Source organism: Pseudopodoces humilis, chromosome 2 (assembly GCF_049639895.1).
Source record: "Pseudopodoces humilis isolate 2021_Gansu_Grassland_sample_001 chromosome 2, ASM4963989v1, whole genome shotgun sequence".
Taxonomy (NCBI): domain Eukaryota; kingdom Metazoa; phylum Chordata; class Aves; order Passeriformes; family Paridae; genus Pseudopodoces; species Pseudopodoces humilis.
In genome coordinates this window covers 114,428,190-114,443,762 of record NC_142201.1, presented here as the reverse complement: position 1 = coordinate 114,443,762, position 15,573 = coordinate 114,428,190, and the positions used below count along the sequence as shown (strand labels likewise).

At 57.8% G+C, this 15,573-nt stretch overlaps 3 protein-coding genes across 6 annotated transcripts; all 3 read right to left on the bottom strand.

The window, feature by feature from the left end:
* Positions 1-118: 118 nt before the first annotated feature.
* P4HA3 (prolyl 4-hydroxylase subunit alpha 3) lies at positions 119-7,276 on the bottom strand. Its single transcript, XM_088051316.1, has 16 exons — positions 7,221-7,276; positions 6,689-6,830; positions 6,286-6,617; positions 5,746-5,888; positions 5,181-5,395; positions 4,636-4,785; positions 4,488-4,539; positions 4,161-4,318; positions 3,901-4,077; positions 3,314-3,378; positions 2,991-3,150; positions 2,331-2,393; positions 2,017-2,085; positions 1,762-1,858; positions 1,468-1,560; positions 119-256 (listed from the first exon to the last, which is right to left on the bottom strand). The coding sequence occupies exons 1-15, from the start codon at positions 7,274-7,276 to the stop codon at positions 1,490-1,492; spliced, it is 1,950 nt and encodes a 649-aa protein (XP_087907442.1). The 3' UTR covers positions 119-256; positions 1,468-1,489.
* Positions 7,277-7,540: 264 nt separating this feature from the next.
* NEU3 (neuraminidase 3) lies at positions 7,541-9,953 on the bottom strand. Of its 4 annotated transcripts, none has more exons than XM_088051525.1 (4): positions 9,889-9,930; positions 9,308-9,363; positions 8,984-9,214; positions 7,541-8,799 (listed from the first exon to the last, which is right to left on the bottom strand). In XM_088051525.1, the coding sequence occupies exons 2-4, from the start codon at positions 9,332-9,334 to the stop codon at positions 7,801-7,803; spliced, it is 1,257 nt and encodes a 418-aa protein (XP_087907651.1). In that variant the 5' UTR covers positions 9,335-9,363; positions 9,889-9,930; the 3' UTR covers positions 7,541-7,800. The 4 variants fall into 4 exon arrangements, with proteins under 4 accessions (XP_087907651.1, XP_087907650.1, XP_087907652.1 ...); XM_088051526.1 differs by having other exon boundaries at positions 7,818-8,879; positions 9,889-9,953; XM_088051524.1 differs by lacking the exon at positions 9,889-9,930 and having other exon boundaries at positions 9,308-9,579.
* A 1,191-nt stretch (positions 9,954-11,144) lies between these two features.
* Positions 11,145-15,291, bottom strand: SPCS2 (signal peptidase complex subunit 2). The gene is made up of 5 exons (XM_088051454.1): positions 15,186-15,291; positions 13,243-13,326; positions 12,814-12,973; positions 11,700-11,835; positions 11,145-11,403 (listed from the first exon to the last, which is right to left on the bottom strand). Exons 1-5 carry the CDS (start codon positions 15,222-15,224, stop codon positions 11,217-11,219), a joined length of 606 nt encoding a protein of 201 aa, XP_087907580.1. The 5' UTR covers positions 15,225-15,291; the 3' UTR covers positions 11,145-11,216.
* Positions 15,292-15,573: the final 282 nt, after the last annotated feature.

Below are 15,573 nucleotides of genomic sequence, written 5' to 3'. Positions count from 1 at the left end.
AGGTGGTGGGGAGGGGGAAAACGGCAGCGGCCCCTGTCTCGGGGAAGGGGAAAAACAAAACGAAGGGTTCACGCAGCAGCTCGGGCAAAACAGAACCTGGTGGATCTCTGGCATGAGTCCCCTCGGCACAGCAGATGAAGCCGGTGGATTTGGTGTCCTTTCCCTTGCTGGCTCGGCTGTCCCGAGGTGTGGGGCCGGGACGGCCCCGTCCCGCCGGCTCCCGGACGCTGGTCCTCCTGTGGGCTCTTGGACCAAACTGGGTCAGGGAAAAAAAACCAAAAAAACAAAAACAAAAAAAACCAAACCAAACCAAAACAAAAAACAAAAAAAACAAAAAAAAAACCAAAAAAAACAACATAAAAAAATAAAAATCCGAAGGATTGCCCCCACACTCTCCATAAAAAAGGGAAACAAAAAAACCCCAACCCTGTCGCCTTAGCTAACAGAACCCAAGCAATCTGAGAGCCCGCACGGCAGCTCTGGCAGGGAGGCCTTGGAAAAGCTGCAGAGACCCCCAAGGTTCCCGACTCACCTTGGAGCTGTGGAGGCTCCGGAGCCAAAAGCTGTCATGGTGTGGAGAGAGGCCTCCAGGGTATAAGGTTTTCCCCCATTTTGGAGTTAATATGAAGGGCTTTTCCCATAGTGCTTTGCACCTCCATTTTGTTGTACCCCAGTTTATATACCCAGTTAGCCTGTTAGCTGTCCCTCCCCTTTTTAGCTTGTATGTCCCTTCCCTGGAAAGTTCTCCCTTCCCTGTTCCCCAGTTGGCCCCAGTTTGGTGCAATCCTCTGCCCCTGTAATCCCATTGGATTTCTCTCTCCCTGACCCTGCCTCTGCACCATTTTCCCCTATTCCCATTGGACCCTGACCCTCGGATCCTCCCCCTCAAGCCCCCCGTATATTCCTGGAACCTCTACTACTTTCTGTCTCTGTTCCTGGACGCCTTTGATATGGGGTTGGAATAAGCCCCACTGAAACTCCATACAGAGACCCTTCCTGCCTTTCAGTCAGCGACTGCTATCCATGGTGTGAGTGTGTGTGTGTGTGTGTCTGTGTGCCTGTGTGTGTGTGTATGATTGCAGCCTGCCCAGGTGCTGTCTTCCCTGGAGGCACTTTTGGGAAGGTAGCATTGTGTTACCACTTGTACATGACGCGACATTGGAGCTGCAGCGGCCACCACCGGGCACAGAGCAATGACCGGGGAACAGAAACCCCCCAGAACAATGAGGCTGGATGGAGCTGGGGAGCTGCTGTGCACTGGTATCCTCCAGCCCGACCCTGACTCCGCTGGGGCTGTGCCCACAGCTCTGCCCCACCTCCCTGTGCAGATCCCGGCTGTGCCAGCCGTGGTTGAGCAAGTGTCCCTCCCAATCATCCCCTGCTCCACTGCCATCCCCTTCCCTCCCTTCCTCCCCGCCTTGCTCCGCCCTTGAGGAGATGCTGTGCCAGAGCGGCTTTGCCACCTACGGATGTCACATCCCACGGTGGCTCAGTCCTGTGGGTCAGCACTGCACGGCCGCCGAAACTCCTGCCCGTGTTCATGGATCCACTTATTCGCCACTGGAACAGACAAGGACATGGACCCCTGTCTGTTCCCATCCCTCTGCACCCTTCTCTAATCCTGCGCTGCTATCGGGGAACTTCTTCCCTGTTATCCAGGATATTTGTTCATTCCCAGCCCCTCTTGTCTCCCTGCCGGTGGAGCTGTCCCTCCAACCAGCCCTGTGTCACCCCGGGGTGACAACTGGTAGTGTCTCTCACCCCACTTGTCCCCAGCTAGGACGGGGCAGCCGGCATGGAGGGTATCCCCGTCACCATTCCCATTCCTCCGCAGGTTCCACCAGAAAAGAGCCGCATTCTGCGGAGCAGAGACAGGTTTGGTACCCTAAACAGAGCTGGGATCCCCAAGACTGAATTTTGGCACCCCAAAACAGATCAGGCGTTACAGAGGATACAGAGGGATACAGAGAGCAGCGTCCTCCCTCCCCTGATCCCAGGGATTCCATGACCCCTCACCTTTTCCACGGGCACGCTGAAGTTGGCGTAGATGAAAGCAGTGGAGCCTCCTGCCTCCACTGCACTCAGCTGGAAAAGGAGCACAAATAGGAGCCATGGCTTGCCCCTTCCCTGTGATGCTCCTTTGCACAAGGAAACTGAGGCACAAAACCTCCTTTGGGCTCCAGCTCTGTTCCCCTCACTTTGGCACAGCACAATCTTCTGAATACTCCCCAGGATACTTCCCACCCACTGCAGTTTTAGGGCTGTCCTCCCCATCCCATACCCTGAGGGCCACACCAGCGCCATCTCTCCAGAAATGAGGGAGAACTCACGTAGATCATGATTGTGGCGATCCTGTTGCCCGACTTCATTCTGTACAGGGGGCTCTTCGTGGACTGCTCCAAAAGGGCAGGTGGGAATAGTCAGTCCCATGGGGATGGTCAGTCCTGCACTGACACGGCTCAGCCCACAGGCACCTCATGTCCCAGCAGCTCTAAGCTGCCTCACACTGTTCCTCCCCCAAGAAAATCCCTCCCTCTCCCTTCTTTTTTTTCCCTCATTCCCTCCCTTCCCAGGAATACCCCAGGCACCCACCCAGGGATCACCATCCTGGGACCATCCATCCTACCCCTGCCAGGGGCCATCCCAGGGTCCATCACTCGGAACATCTCAGGGAATAAGCTAGGGATCACCATGGGGACACCCCCAGGGACCATTCCGGGTCTTCCCTTGGGCACCATCCCAGCAGCATCACGAGGAGCATCCCAGGGCCCATCCCCAGGAATATCTGAGGGATTACCCAAGAGCTCTCCTTCAGGAACATCTGAGGAATCACCCCAAAGGCCATCCCAGGGCCCATCCCCAGGAACATCCCTGGGGTGCTCCTGAGTCCACCCCAGGAGCATCCCAGAGTCCATCCCAGGATCACCACAAGAACCACCCTGGGCATCACCCCATGGTCCCCCCACGGCCCACTCTGGCAGCTCCCTGACCGTGGCATGGTCGAAGTGTGGCTCATAGTGGCCTCCCAAGCCATAGTTGACCACTTGCAGATACTCTGCGTAGGGTGGCCGCAGGTCCAGGCCGGTGACGGCGGCGATGCGCCTGTCCAACGCCCTCACCACTGGGTCGGCCGTGTCCTTCAGCCAGGCGCTGTGGGACCAGCCCCCAAATTTGTCTGTGGCTGGGCTTTACCCTCAGGGCGCTGCTGGAGGAGCCAGGCCTCCCAGCATGGCTTCACTGCCACCTCAGAGGTGGCCATGGAGCCACAGTGGTCCTGCTGGCTGGAGGACAAGGGAAGAGAGGTGGCTACTACCTCTTGCTTATCCGGTACTCGGCCTTCTGCTGCTTCTCCCCAGAGGCAACCACAGATCTCTGCAGCTGAAGGACACATGGGAGATGCATGTTTGTCGCACATGGAGGGACCCTCACCCCAAGCAGGGGCTGTGGTCAGGGTCAAAGCTGGTGGGTTTGTACCAGCTGGTTGCCAAGCATCCCACCCCAAGGTGTCTCACTGGGGTGAGGGAAGCAATGACAGCAGGCGGAGCCAAGGCAGTAGGGTGGCACCAAGTCAAGCCTGGCTGGGAAGCAGTTTAGGTGCATCCGTGGACCTGGTTTCTTCCAAAAAATCTTTTGGGGGACTCAGATGGAACTGGGGTCATCATCCCCAGGGTCTCATCTAATCTTAGAGTGGTTTGGGCTGGAAGGGGCCTTCCAAGATCATCCTGTTACACCCCCCTGACACAGGTTCCACTAGAACAGGTTGCTCCAAGCCCTATCCCATCTGAACTCCCTTGAGGAGGCTTTGGCCTTCAAAACCCCTCCTATCCCTGCATTCACCTTCGGTCTCCTGGGACACCCTGCTGCAGGAAAGGGACATCCCTGGAGACAAAGATGGCTCACCCAGGGCCCTGCCAACCCCTTGATAGTCTCAGCCTCAGCATCCGTGATGAAGTCATGGTACAGAGCCACATAGGGTTGGATCCGGACCATCTCCTTCTTGGCAGGCTGGAGGAGGAGGTGGGGGCTGCTGTTGGTCTCGTAGGAGCAGCTGAGGTACAGGAGTGGCTCTGAGGCTGGCTGGGGGAAAAAGGGACCAAGGAAAGCATTGAGGGGGGGACAGCGGTGGGGGGGGGGACCATGGCACCCCCTGCCAGTCCCACCTGCCCCCTGGGGCGCTGGCACAGCTCCTCGTAGGCATCACGGCTCTGCAGGCGGGTGCTGTTGGGGCGTTGCAGGGGGCTGGCACTTGCCCCAGTCCCCATCTCCAGCAGCTTCTTGTACTTGGCCACGTTCCTCGATACCCTTTGGTTACTGGGATCTGCTGGGGAGGTGGTGTCACCCAGAATGCTGCATCCCCATCAACCCCCTTCCCTGGCATTGGTCCCGGGAGAATTACCCCAGCTGGGGGCAAGAAATGGGGTGAGGGAGGCTGTTGCCAAGCAGTGGTGATGGGGACATCCCAAAATCTTTTCCCTTTTCCCACATACCGTAGCGGAGAAACTCCCTGGAGAGGCTCAAGGCATGAGAGATGTTTCCAGCCTGGAAGAGGGAGTGGAGACCCCGTGAGCATCCATCCTCCCACCCATGATTTGGCTCTACTGGACACTGGGATGGGGAGGGGACTCATGGCTGTACCATAAAGTAGGAGAAGGCCAAATGGTCCAGAGCATCCTCCAGACTGCTCCGGTCCTCCAGGTTCCAGCTGCCATAGGAGAGGCGGAAGAGGCTGACAGCCTCCTCCAGCCACGCAATGGAGTGGTAATAGTCACCTGCGTCATAGGCCACCTGCAAGGCAATGCATCACCTGCACCTGCCAGCTGGGCCAGCCTGGCCTGCATCCCACCCCATCCCACCCCCCCCCATCCCCCCCCACCCCACCCCACCCCATCCCATCCCATCCCACCCCACCCTGTCATGCCATGTCATCCCATCCCATTGCAATTCCCACCCATCCTGTACCATTGCATCTGTCAGTTTCCTATTCCATCTCCATCCCCATTCCCTCCCACATCATCCTTATCCTGTCCCACCCTTCCTTTCCTGTTCCATCTCAATCTCCATCCCCATTTGCACCTGCACTTCCATCTCATCCCATGTAAAGAAACCCCAATGTCTATCCCTATGGAAGCAACATGCCAGGCTGGAGAAGCTTTGTGGAGGCTTGTGGGGCTCTCCCTCACCTTTCCTACATGGAAGCAGTCGTCAGCAGAGAGGGAGACATGCCGGCTGGGGCTGTAGAGGGGTGGGTGCCCGGCTCTCTGGAAGACGCCGTTGGCCAAGCCCTTGACACTGAGTGCGTAGACATCCTGCAGCCGCATCAGCGCCCTGGCTGCCCCGTCCAGGTCCTCAGTTCCAGGCAGCTCCTGCTCCACTTCCCTGAGGCCAGCATGGAGTGCTGCAGGGTGGGAAAGAGGTGGGGAGGCAGGGATAAACGGAATTAGGAGGTGCAATCGCCCTTATCAGCTCTTTTCCCTGGGGATGCCACATCCTGCTTCTCCATCCATTCTGCTCCTCCAGCAATTTTCTTGCTTCTCCACCCTTTCCCCAGCCCCTCCATTTATTTCCTGGCTCCTCCATCCATTCTCCTGCTCCTCTACCCACTGACCCTTCCACTCCATCTGTTCTCTTGTTCTTCCGTATGTTTCGCTCTTCCATCTATTCTCCTGCTCCTCCATCCTCTCCGCACCACCTCCTGGCTCTACCTAGGTGACAGAGGGGACACAAGGCCGAGCATCTTCCCCGTACCCTGGGTGTTCCTGGTGGCCTCGTCGCTGTAGATGACGTTGGGCCAGTCAGAGTGCAGGCGCTTGATGAGGCTGAAGGCCAACAAGGGGTTGTCCACCGAGGCCTCGGGGTCCTGGTGCAGTGCCTGGATCTTCTCATAGAACCTACAAGGAGCCCACTGGAGGACACTGCAATGCTCCTCAGTGTTGGCACCACCCGGGTGAGGACTCAATCCCCCCCATTGCTGGGCAGCTTTGCCTCAGCGTACACTCTTTGGCCTTGGGGGTGCCACAGCCCCCGTGGATGGGGGTACCACGTCCCCCTCCTGGGGCACGGCTGGGGGAAGGGGGGGGCGTGAGCCACATCGGGGCTCGGCTTCCCATCCTCCCACCGCCCTCTTATTTAGGGCCACCCCCAACAATTGGGCGCTGCGGGTAAGGTGGGGATGGGTTAACCCCTGCCGGTAGCCAGGGAATCACCCACGCCTGGGGCTGGTCGGAGGGGAGCGGATGCTGCGGGTGTCCCACCCTTGGCCGGGGCGCGGTTTGGGGGTGCCGGTACCTGCGGAGGCGGCGCAGGCGGGAGCTCTCGTCCCGCAGGTAGGAGCGGAGCCGGCGGAGCAGGCGGCGCTCGGCGCCCAGCGCTCCCCGCACGCTCAACATGGCAGAGAACGTCTCGGCCGGGGCGGGGGGCGGCAGCAGCAGCGCCAGCAGCGCCCCCAGCACCCCCAGCGCTCCCAGTGCTGCCAGCGCCCCCAGTGCTCCGAGAACCCCCAGTACCTCCAGCGCCCAGAGCCCCCCGCACGGCGAGAGCTCGCAGTGCTCAAAGTTCCCACAGTGTCTCCAGTCCCAGCACCGCCAGTGCTCCCGGTATCCCCGGTACCTCCAGCGCCCCTACCCTCAGCAGTGACCCCAGTACTCACAGTGTCCCCACGTGCCCCCAGTACCGCCGGTCCCCCCTGTACCTCTAGTCCCAGCAGCACCCCCCGAGCCCCCAGCAGCCCAAGCACCACCAGTGCCCACAGCGCTCCCAGTGTCAGCCGTGCCCCAGCGGCAGCGCCCGCATCCGGCGGAGAAACCGGGGGAAAAGGGGCGGAGAGGCCCCGCCTTTGGGGGAAAAAGGGGTGGGGGGTGCCTCGGATCCGCCACGCTGGCTGGGGAGGGCGGTGTGGTGCTGGTCCCCATCCTGCTTGTCCCTATCCCCATTCCAATCCGCCCCTCTGTCCCCATCCTGATTGTCCCCCTCTTTGTCCCTCCCGGTCCTGCCCCAGCCTCATCCTGCCTGTCCCTGCCCCTTTCCCTGTTCTGTCCTGTCCTCATCCTGCTCTGTCCTCAGCTTCATCCTGCCTGCCCGCTCCGTCCTCTTGTCTGGCCCCATCCTGCCCGTCCCTGTCCACATCCTGCCTGTGCCTGTCTCGATCTGATTTTCTGCCCATCCTGCCTGTTCCTACCCCGCCTTGCTCTCGTCCCGTCTGCCCCTATCCCGCCCCTCCATACTCAAAACACAGCGCCAGGATCGAGTGGGAGGTGCCGTGCTTGGGGCCGTCCTGCATCTTTCTGGGGCAGGGTCAACTCCGTTGGGATTTTCCCTGTATTAACTGGATTTCACGTGTTTTGGGAGAATTTTATTTGACAGCAGCACGGGGATGTGAGGTCACTGTCACTGTCGGGACGCTACAACCTGTTCCCTGCGGAGCAGAATGAAACACCCCCCAACACTTCCCCCACCCCAACCCCCCAAGATTCTTGTGCTTTTTCCCAGGAGGGAGGGAGAAACTCAGTCTAAAGCAGGAAAGTGAAGAAAACAGGATAAAAAATGGTAAAAACTGGGAATTTAATGCCACCTGCAGGAATGCAGGAACTGGAATATTTTTAACTAAACCGAGATTTTGGGGTACTTTTTCCTCAGGGAATCAGCTGCTCTTGCCGGCACCTTCTGCTTTTCAGCTGCTACCAGGTGGAAAATACTGATTTTTGGAGAAACAGTGGCATTTCGTATGCTGTGCTGGCATCCCCCTTGGCCAAGCCAGAGCAGATCCTCCACTGCCGCAGGTCACTGACAACATCTGACGGGTGATTAAAACGACATAATTAAATAAAAGCTACATGATGCTGAGCCTCTGGTGCGCTTGAAATACCCTGGTGCGGTCTCGGCGCTGCCGTGCTCACGGGATCCGGCCACCGACGCTCGGGAGCGACCGCACCGCCTAAAACGGGCTTGTTTTAGGAAGCCTTGAGGTTCTGATCGCCAGAGGGGTCCAGGGTGAAGAGGCAGAAGGCGATTTCCTCGCAGGCGCTGCTGGTGCCGCACTCGAACAAGCACCCAAAAACGCCGTCGGGGCAGACGGCCAGGTCGGAGTAGCCGGCGGGCCCGGAGTGCAGCACCCAGGGGCGCCGCCAGCCCTCCCCGTCCAGCGGCGAGGGGTTCACATAGAGACCCAAATCTCGGCGGCAGCGCCGGTCGGTGGGGTGCGAGTACAGCAAGCAGCTGGGAGCCTGCGAGGGGAAGCTGACCACGCTGCCCTGGCAGCCCCGCGGCGGCTCCCGCAGCGCCTGGCACAGCTTCGGCCGCTGGAAACGCTGCCCGCGGTCGGAGCTGAGCGCCACGGCCCGGCAGCCCCGCGGGGCCCGGGAGCTGCAGTAGAGCAGCGGGCGCTGAGCACCGCGGATTTCGGCTACCTGGCACTCGCCCGTCCGCTCCCCGCCCAGCAGGGCACCCTTGTGCCAGCGGCGCCCGCCATCGTCGCTGTAGAAGACGAGGGAATGCTGGCGGGTGAAGCACGGCAGCCGCAGGGCCCCGCACAGACACCCGTGAACGTAGTAGGTGTAGGCCGGCACCACCAGCCGCCCCGAGCCCAGCTGCACGCCGTGGCCCGGCCCCACGGCGAAGGTGGCCCACCGGGCCAGGTCGGAGCCGATGGCTTCGTCCGTCACGTCCCGCAGCGCGGCCCAGCCGCGGCCGCCGTCGGCGCTGGTGGCGAAGCAGAGACGAGCGGCGCTGCACCCGCTCCAGATCTGGCGTCGCTCCGTCTTTCCCTGCTCCACGCAGATGCAGAAGAGGAAGACGGTGCCGCTCCTGGCGTCGTAGAGAGGACAGGGGTTCATGGTGCGGTGGCCGGGCAGCGCCAACGCCGACAGCTCCTCCGTGGGACCCCACTGCCGGCAAGCAGGAATATGGGGCTCGGCCGCGGGGTCGCCGCATCCCGGAGCCACCCGGCATCGCGCCCATCTCTTGCTCCTACGGCCCGGGGGGAATTTACCTTCACCGAGGAGCCGTGCCGGCGGCCCCGCCGCAGCACCAGGTACTTGGCATCCTCGTCCCGGGCCGAGGAGCGTTTCTCGGCGAAGGCCAGGAAGGAATCATCCGGGGGGACGTAGAGCAGAGCCGGGATGCGGTAGGTGACCCCACCTGCCTGTCGGAACAGCGTCTCCGGAGGGAAAACGTGCGGGGATCCTGGTGGTGGTGGGGGACTCTCCCCGCCATCCCCCTGCTGCAGGAAGGGTGAGGAAGTCAGACGTAAAGGGTTAAATCCCGGCAAAAGGAGGGGGTGGCCTGTACGGGGGGGATAGGGATGAAGGCTCACCTTGAGGCAGGTGGTGGCCTCGGACATGGTGGCAGCCCTGAGGTTCCCCCTGAGACCTGAGCAGGGATGGAGAGTGGGGTGAGAGCCGAGCTCCTCGGCGGGGTCACACCCGCCTGTCTGTGCTGCCCCCCTGGTCTGCAGAGAGTCCCCTGCTTCACCCACGGTGCCATGTCCAGGCTGTTCCCGAGGGCTGTGCACTTCTCCTGCACCGCACCGGGACCCCCAAACTCCCACTGCCCGGGCACCTCGTCATTCCCTGTGCCCCCCCAGTCCCCCACGCACCCCTTCCACCCGGATCCCAGCCTGCACCCGCCACGTCCCTGCGGTCGCTCACAGCACCCCCGCACGCAGTGACCCCCGCAGTGACAGACACCCCCTCCGTGCATCCCCCTTCACGTGTCCTGACCCCCGTTCGCCCCCCATCCTCCTGCAGCACCCAGGTTCTCCCCGCGCACCCCCGACACCCCGCATGCACCAAGCCCCGGGTGAACCCCCTGCACCCCGCAAGCACTGAGCCCCCATCCCGCACTCCTCCATCCTCCGCACTCCTCCATCCCCGCATCCCCCCCATCCCCGCAGACCCCGCTCCTCCTCCCGCCGCCGCCGCGCCGGGGCCGCCCCGCTCCGCCTCTTCCTGCAGCTCCCGGAGCCGGGGGGGCCGGATACAGGAGCTCGGGCCGAGGAAGCGGGCGGGGATCCGGCCGTCGGGATAACAGAGCCCGGCGCCGCTGCCGGAGGGCAGCAGGGACAATACCTGTGTGGGCAGGTGATGTGCTCCTCTTCCGGCGCTCCTACGGGGGAAGGTGGAATGGTGGAATATCAAGAGGAGATTGACCGGCGGAACCGCTGCCGAGGGGTCCCGACCCTCTCCCCAACGGGCAGGAGGGGAGCCAAGAGAGGGACGGAGGCAGGAGCCTGCTTGGGATGCCAGGAGAATCCCCCCCCGGCCTCCCGTGCCTTCCCAGGTGCTCCTGTGGAACAGGTGTGGAGAGGGAGGGCTGGAATATCGTGAAGGTGAACCCCCATCACCCTGAGGTGAGGCAGCCAAGCCCAAACAAGATGAAAAGAAGAGCCATCTTCATCCTGTGGCACCTGGGGATGAGGTTTAGGTGACAAGATTGTGGTACAGGAATGCCAGGACTCTTCCAGCCTTGAGGATTTTGTGGACTGGGATTCCCTCCCTAGGCGTGAAACAACCCAGAGATGCCCCAAGACACGTTTGATGTCTGTTCTTCCCTTTTATTGAAAAACAAACAAACAAGCAAACAAAAAAAACCCTCTCTTTTAAAAAATGCCAGTTTATAGAAGGGACGCATGGAACAGGAGGTGCCACAAGGGAACCACAGGACAGAGAGACACAGCTTGGAAAATCTTTTACACTTTCGCAGAAGCTTTGTGGCTGAGCACACAGAAGTAGCATATTTGGTTCTCCCCCCACAACACATGAAAGATTTTTATATAAAACAGTCCTCTACCCCCAATTAGATAAATACAAAAATAAAACAAACTTGTTTGCGAGGGGATGGTTTGCTTCACAGAAGGGTTTTGTCCTGAACTCCTAACAGAAAATGGAAAGGAGGGATTGGTAAAACCCCCTGGACACAGAGCCATGTGAGAAAGCACTGCCAGGTAAAGCAGAGGACGCTGGGGCAGCATCGGTGGTGCGTTTCTCCTCCTGAGGGTCCCCAAAATCCAACTCTGGGATCCATCTCAGAGGCTGGAAGGCAGGCACACAGACCAAGCTTAGCCATAAGTTTCAGCAAAACTTGGGTCCAAGATTAAAATTCCTGCTTATCCAAAATGCAATAGGACTTCAGGACAAAAACAGAGGCCATGATTCACGTTCTTTGCCATTTGACTTTATTGGTGTTAATTTAGCGGGTTCCCAGAAGGTGGGTGGACTCCCAAATCATTTTGTTTTCCTCTCCAGGGCCAGACTGTCGTGCAGCTTGGACACCTCGGGCTCGTAGGCCTCCATGACTAACGTCCCGTTGTTATCGAAGAACTTGGCGATGGATTTGGTGAACTCGGCTTCCCTCTGCTGTTTTGTTTTCCCGCTGATGAATGTCAGCTTCAGGGTGTACTTGTCATCAAACCTGTGGGAGGGCAGACAGACCTCAGAGCGGGATCTCACTCGGGACAGAAACCCCCCTCCTGGACTGGAGCTCCCCACCTGGGCACTCACAATTAACACCATCAGAGCCTTTTATACCCCGCATTAGACAGAAGTGGAACATGAACATTGGTGGCAGAAAACCACTTGGAGCAGCTCCTGTTCCTAGACCAGGACATGGATTTTGATGGAGCTGAATGGATTTGGAGTGATCTCTGGCGAGGGAGGGATGGCAGTGGTGCCTGCTGGCTAAGCCCAGGCTGCCAGAGCAAACGGTACCGTTTGAGGCTGGAGGAGAGCTGCCAGACGTCGTCGGGATCCATCCCTGCCGGGTCCTTCCTGTGAGCCACCAGGAAAATACTCTTCTCTTTGTATGAGGTATAAATGGTCAGAATTCCCATCATCACAAAATAGGTGCAGAGAAAGTTAAGGAAATTCAGAAGGTGCAAGGAGAAGGAGGAATTAGGCAGAGAAGTGGCATGGATCGCCTCAGACACTGTTGTTTAACCACTGCTCATGAAATTTTAATTCCAAACAGGATGTTTGGCTGATGCTTCATTAGCATGAGAAATTATGTAATAAATTTCAACTTTACTCATTTATTATTCACTCCCTGGAAGTGTCCAAGGCCAGGCTGGATGGGGCTTGGAATGACCTGGTCTAGTGGAAGTGTCCCCGCCTGTGGCAGGGGGTGGGACTGGATGAGCTCTAAGGCCCCTTCCCACCCAAACCAGTCTGGGATTCCCTGACATTTGCTGGGAGATAGTGGGAAAACTTGAGACTGAACAAGACACAGAAAGAATTTCTGGGCATTCCTCCTAAGGACAGACCAAGCAATTCCACTTTCCCACTTTTGGAATTAAGTAGTTTCAAGTGCTGCAAGACAAATCACTCATTTGTTCTGAAAGCCACCCAGAACAGCTGGGAACAACAAAATTCCTTAGGATCCCAGAATTGTTTTGGTTGGAAAACTTCTCTGAGACCATTAAGTCCAACCACTTCCCCAGGCCACCATTCCTCCAGCCAAGGCCACCACTAATCCTTCGCATTGCTGAACCTCACGGAGTGAGATCCCTTGCAGAGAGCTGCTGGCAAGAATTTCCTCTTTCCCCTCTCAGTATCTGACCCGTGGTATTAGGGAAAAGCAAACGCGTCTGTAACCAGACTGTGGATAGAATAAAAAAAGAGGATCTGCCTCAGATCACCCAAATTTAGGGTCATTACACCCAGACAGGCAGGCGTTCTCCTATCACATGAAAACTGTCTGACTGTCAGCTGATCTCCACATGACAGGAAGTGTAATTCCCACAGGCCTGAAAATGGGAATATCCAAAAGGGTTTTGTTCCTGTGAACCCTTTAGGTATAACCAAGACAAGATCTGTAAAGGATATGAGACAACACAAAAGGCAAGAACCGGTTTGGATTCAGGGAAAGGGTGCAGGTAATCCCAAATCAAAGCCACAATGGCAAAGAGACAAGAGATTGTGCAGATGATGAGGCGGCCATCAATCAAATGGAAATTTTCCACATATTTGTACTTTTCCAGGAGCACCTGTGGGAGAAACAGGCAGAGTCTATCCTGAGCTCTTCAGGAATGTGACACACTGTTTCTGGGAAGGGTTTGAAGGGAACAATCCCAGTGGTACAGGTGAACTGAGCAAAAAGTTTACGGGGAATTCATGTTTGCATCAGGCATCCTGGTAATTGATTGGGCACAAACATGTGGGAATCACGAGAGATGCCACAGACCTGGCATGGATATGGGCAGGAAAGAAAATCGGGGAGTTTCCCAAGACGGACAACTCAGCAGAGAGAACCTACCTTTTTGGCAGAGTCGTCCAAGGAATTTTTCACAGCTGAACCATCCCATTTGTCAATTTTTACTGGCTTGTCATCAATCTTCCACTGCAATGGAAACAAGGTGGAGTGAGGGGAATTTCATCCCAAGATACTTGTTCCTGCCATGAGCTCCAAGGCAGGAGGCAAACCAGAAAGCAGCTTGGGAAAACCTGCCTGGACAGAGGGAATCTGCACCCAAAAGCTGCCTGAACAGATTCCAGCTTAAACACCTTGTCACAGGTTTGAAGTGGCTCTGACAGTAGCTTCAGTTTTGCTTCTACACTTGCTGCTCCCACTGCCATCCCCAGGAAGTGGCATTTGGGCTGAATTCCTGCCCTTTGGATGTATTCCCGCTTTCCAGCCACACTGCTACACACAGACTCTTGGGGGATGGAGGAAAATTTCAAGAACCCCCAACTATCTTTGTACATGGGGAGAATTAAAAGGCACAAACAAGAAATTTCAGTTAAATTCATTCTCTGGAACAAAAGCAAAGGACTCTGTCACTCTTTCGTATCCAAATCTTCTGCAGGAATGGGTACCTCCCCAATAACAATTCCCATATCCAACAGTTCAGCTTTTCCAAAGGGTCCATGTTCCCCTGAATACATTATTTTTTGGTGACACACCAGTCTGAGCTGTGAGTATCCTAAGTAATCATTTATTTCAAACAGTTGAGTGACTGGAGATGGAATCTTAGCAGCCAGTAAAGCAATCCTCAGTTTCACTCGTGTTATTTTCCTGCTCCAGAAGCTCCCAAGCTGGATTAACTACCATTTCAAAGAGCTCCTTTCCCTCCTCTGGAAGGAACAAAACCACTTTAAAATATGATGTAAAACACGATCTGCTTCCCCTGCAGCCACACAGGGAAAAGCCCAATTATCCCCCAGGCCCAGCAGGTGGGAATTATGAGTCACTGTGTGTCCACAAGGTTTATGAGGCACAAAAGCAACGGCCAGAAGGATCTGAAAATCATGGGGAACTGGGACAGAGCTCTCACAGCCGTGTATTTCAGGTGGCTGCTTTTTGAAGCAGTTTCTTCCAGTGTTAATTAGAACACACGTTAATTGGAAGCCAAAGCTTTTGCCGTAAGAAAACTGGGTCGAATTCTTTCCACTATTTATTTTTCCTTATACAAGCACCTACAGCAGTTGGAGGTGGATGCCCAGGGCTGAAGGGAGCATGCTCAGGGCTGATGGGGGATTCTCAGGGATGGGGATGCTGAGGAATGGGGATGCTGAGGAATGGGGATGCTCAGGGATGGGGATGCTGAGGAATGGGGATGCTGAGGAATGGGGATGCTGAGGAATGGGGATGTTCAGGGAGGGGATGCTGGGGAATGGGGATACTCAGGGATGGGGATGCTCAGGGATGGGGATGCTCAGGGATGGGGATGCTCAGGGATGGGGATGCTGAGGAATGGGGATGCTCAGGGATGGGGATGCTGAGGAATGGGGATGTTCAGGGATGGGGATGCTCAGGGATGGGGATGCTCAGGGATGGGGATGCTGAGGAATGGGGATGTTCAGGGATGGGGATGCTCAGGGATGGGGATGCTCAGGGATGGGGATGCTCAGGGATGGGGATGCTCAGGGATGGGGATGCTCAGGGATGGGGATGCTGAGGAATGGGGATGCTCAGGGATGGGGATGCTCAGGGATGGGGATGCTCAGGGATGGGGATGCTCAGGGATGGGGATGCTCAGGGATGGGGATGCTGAGGAATGGGGATGCTGAGGAATGGGGATGGTCGGGGATGGGAATGCTCGGGGATGGGGATGCCCAGGGGCGAAGGATGGATGCCCAGGGGCGAAGGATGGATACCCAGGAGTGAAAGGCGGAAGCCCGGGGCCGGCGGGACGCTGCCCGGGGGCCCGGCCGGGGCAGGGGACGCTCCGGGCGGCTCAGGAGCCCCGCGCACCGTACCTTGTCCAGGAGCCCGTTCCGGCCGCTTTTGGCCGCCATCTTCTCCCCGTCTCCGCCCCCGCCCCGCCCGCGCCACCTGGGCGCTTCTGATTGGTGGGGCGGGAGGAAGTCCGGCTCCCCCTGGCGCCGCGCGGCACGCTGGGAAATGCAGTCCGTCCCGCCCGCCAGCCTTATGGCGTGGAGAAGGTGTTCGCATCATGGAATCGCAGGATTTGGGTTGGGAGCGACCTTAAAACGCATCCAGTCCCACCCCCTGCCATGGGCAGGCGACCCTTCCACTTTAGGTTGTTCCAAGCCCCGTCCGACCTCAAAAGGGTCTGTCCAGCCCTGGCACAGCTGCCCAGGGCAGCGGTGGAGTCCCCATACCTGGAGGGATTTAAAGCCGTTT

Coding starts and splice junctions, on each gene's coding strand:
- P4HA3 (XM_088051316.1), bottom strand. CDS start 7,276: ATGCAGGACGGCCCCAAGCACGGCACCTCCCACTCGATCCTGGCGCTG. Junction 6,831..7,220: donor ATCCTGGCGCTGTGTTTTGA/GTATGGAGGGGC, acceptor TTTCCCCCAAAG/GCGGGGCCTCTCCGCCCCTT. Junction 1,561..1,761: donor CCTAGCTGGGGACAAGTGGG/GTGAGAGACACT, acceptor TGTCTGTTCCAG/TGGCGAATAAGTGGATCCAT.
- NEU3 (XM_088051525.1), bottom strand. CDS start 9,334: ATGTCCGAGGCCACCACCTGCCTCAAG. Junction 9,215..9,307: donor AGGCCACCACCTGCCTCAAG/GTGAGCCTTCAT, acceptor CCCTTCCTGCAG/CAGGGGGATGGCGGGGAGAG. Junction 8,800..8,983: donor GGCACGGCTCCTCGGTGAAG/GTAAATTCCCCC, acceptor CTACGACGCCAG/GAGCGGCACCGTCTTCCTCT.
- SPCS2 (XM_088051454.1), bottom strand. CDS start 15,224: ATGGCGGCCAAAAGCGGCCGGAACGGGCTCCTGGACAAG. Junction 13,327..15,185: donor GGAACGGGCTCCTGGACAAG/GTACGGTGCGCG, acceptor TTTCCATTGCAG/TGGAAGATTGATGACAAGCC. Junction 12,974..13,242: donor TGGACGACTCTGCCAAAAAG/GTAGGTTCTCTC, acceptor TTTCTCCCACAG/GTGCTCCTGGAAAAGTACAA.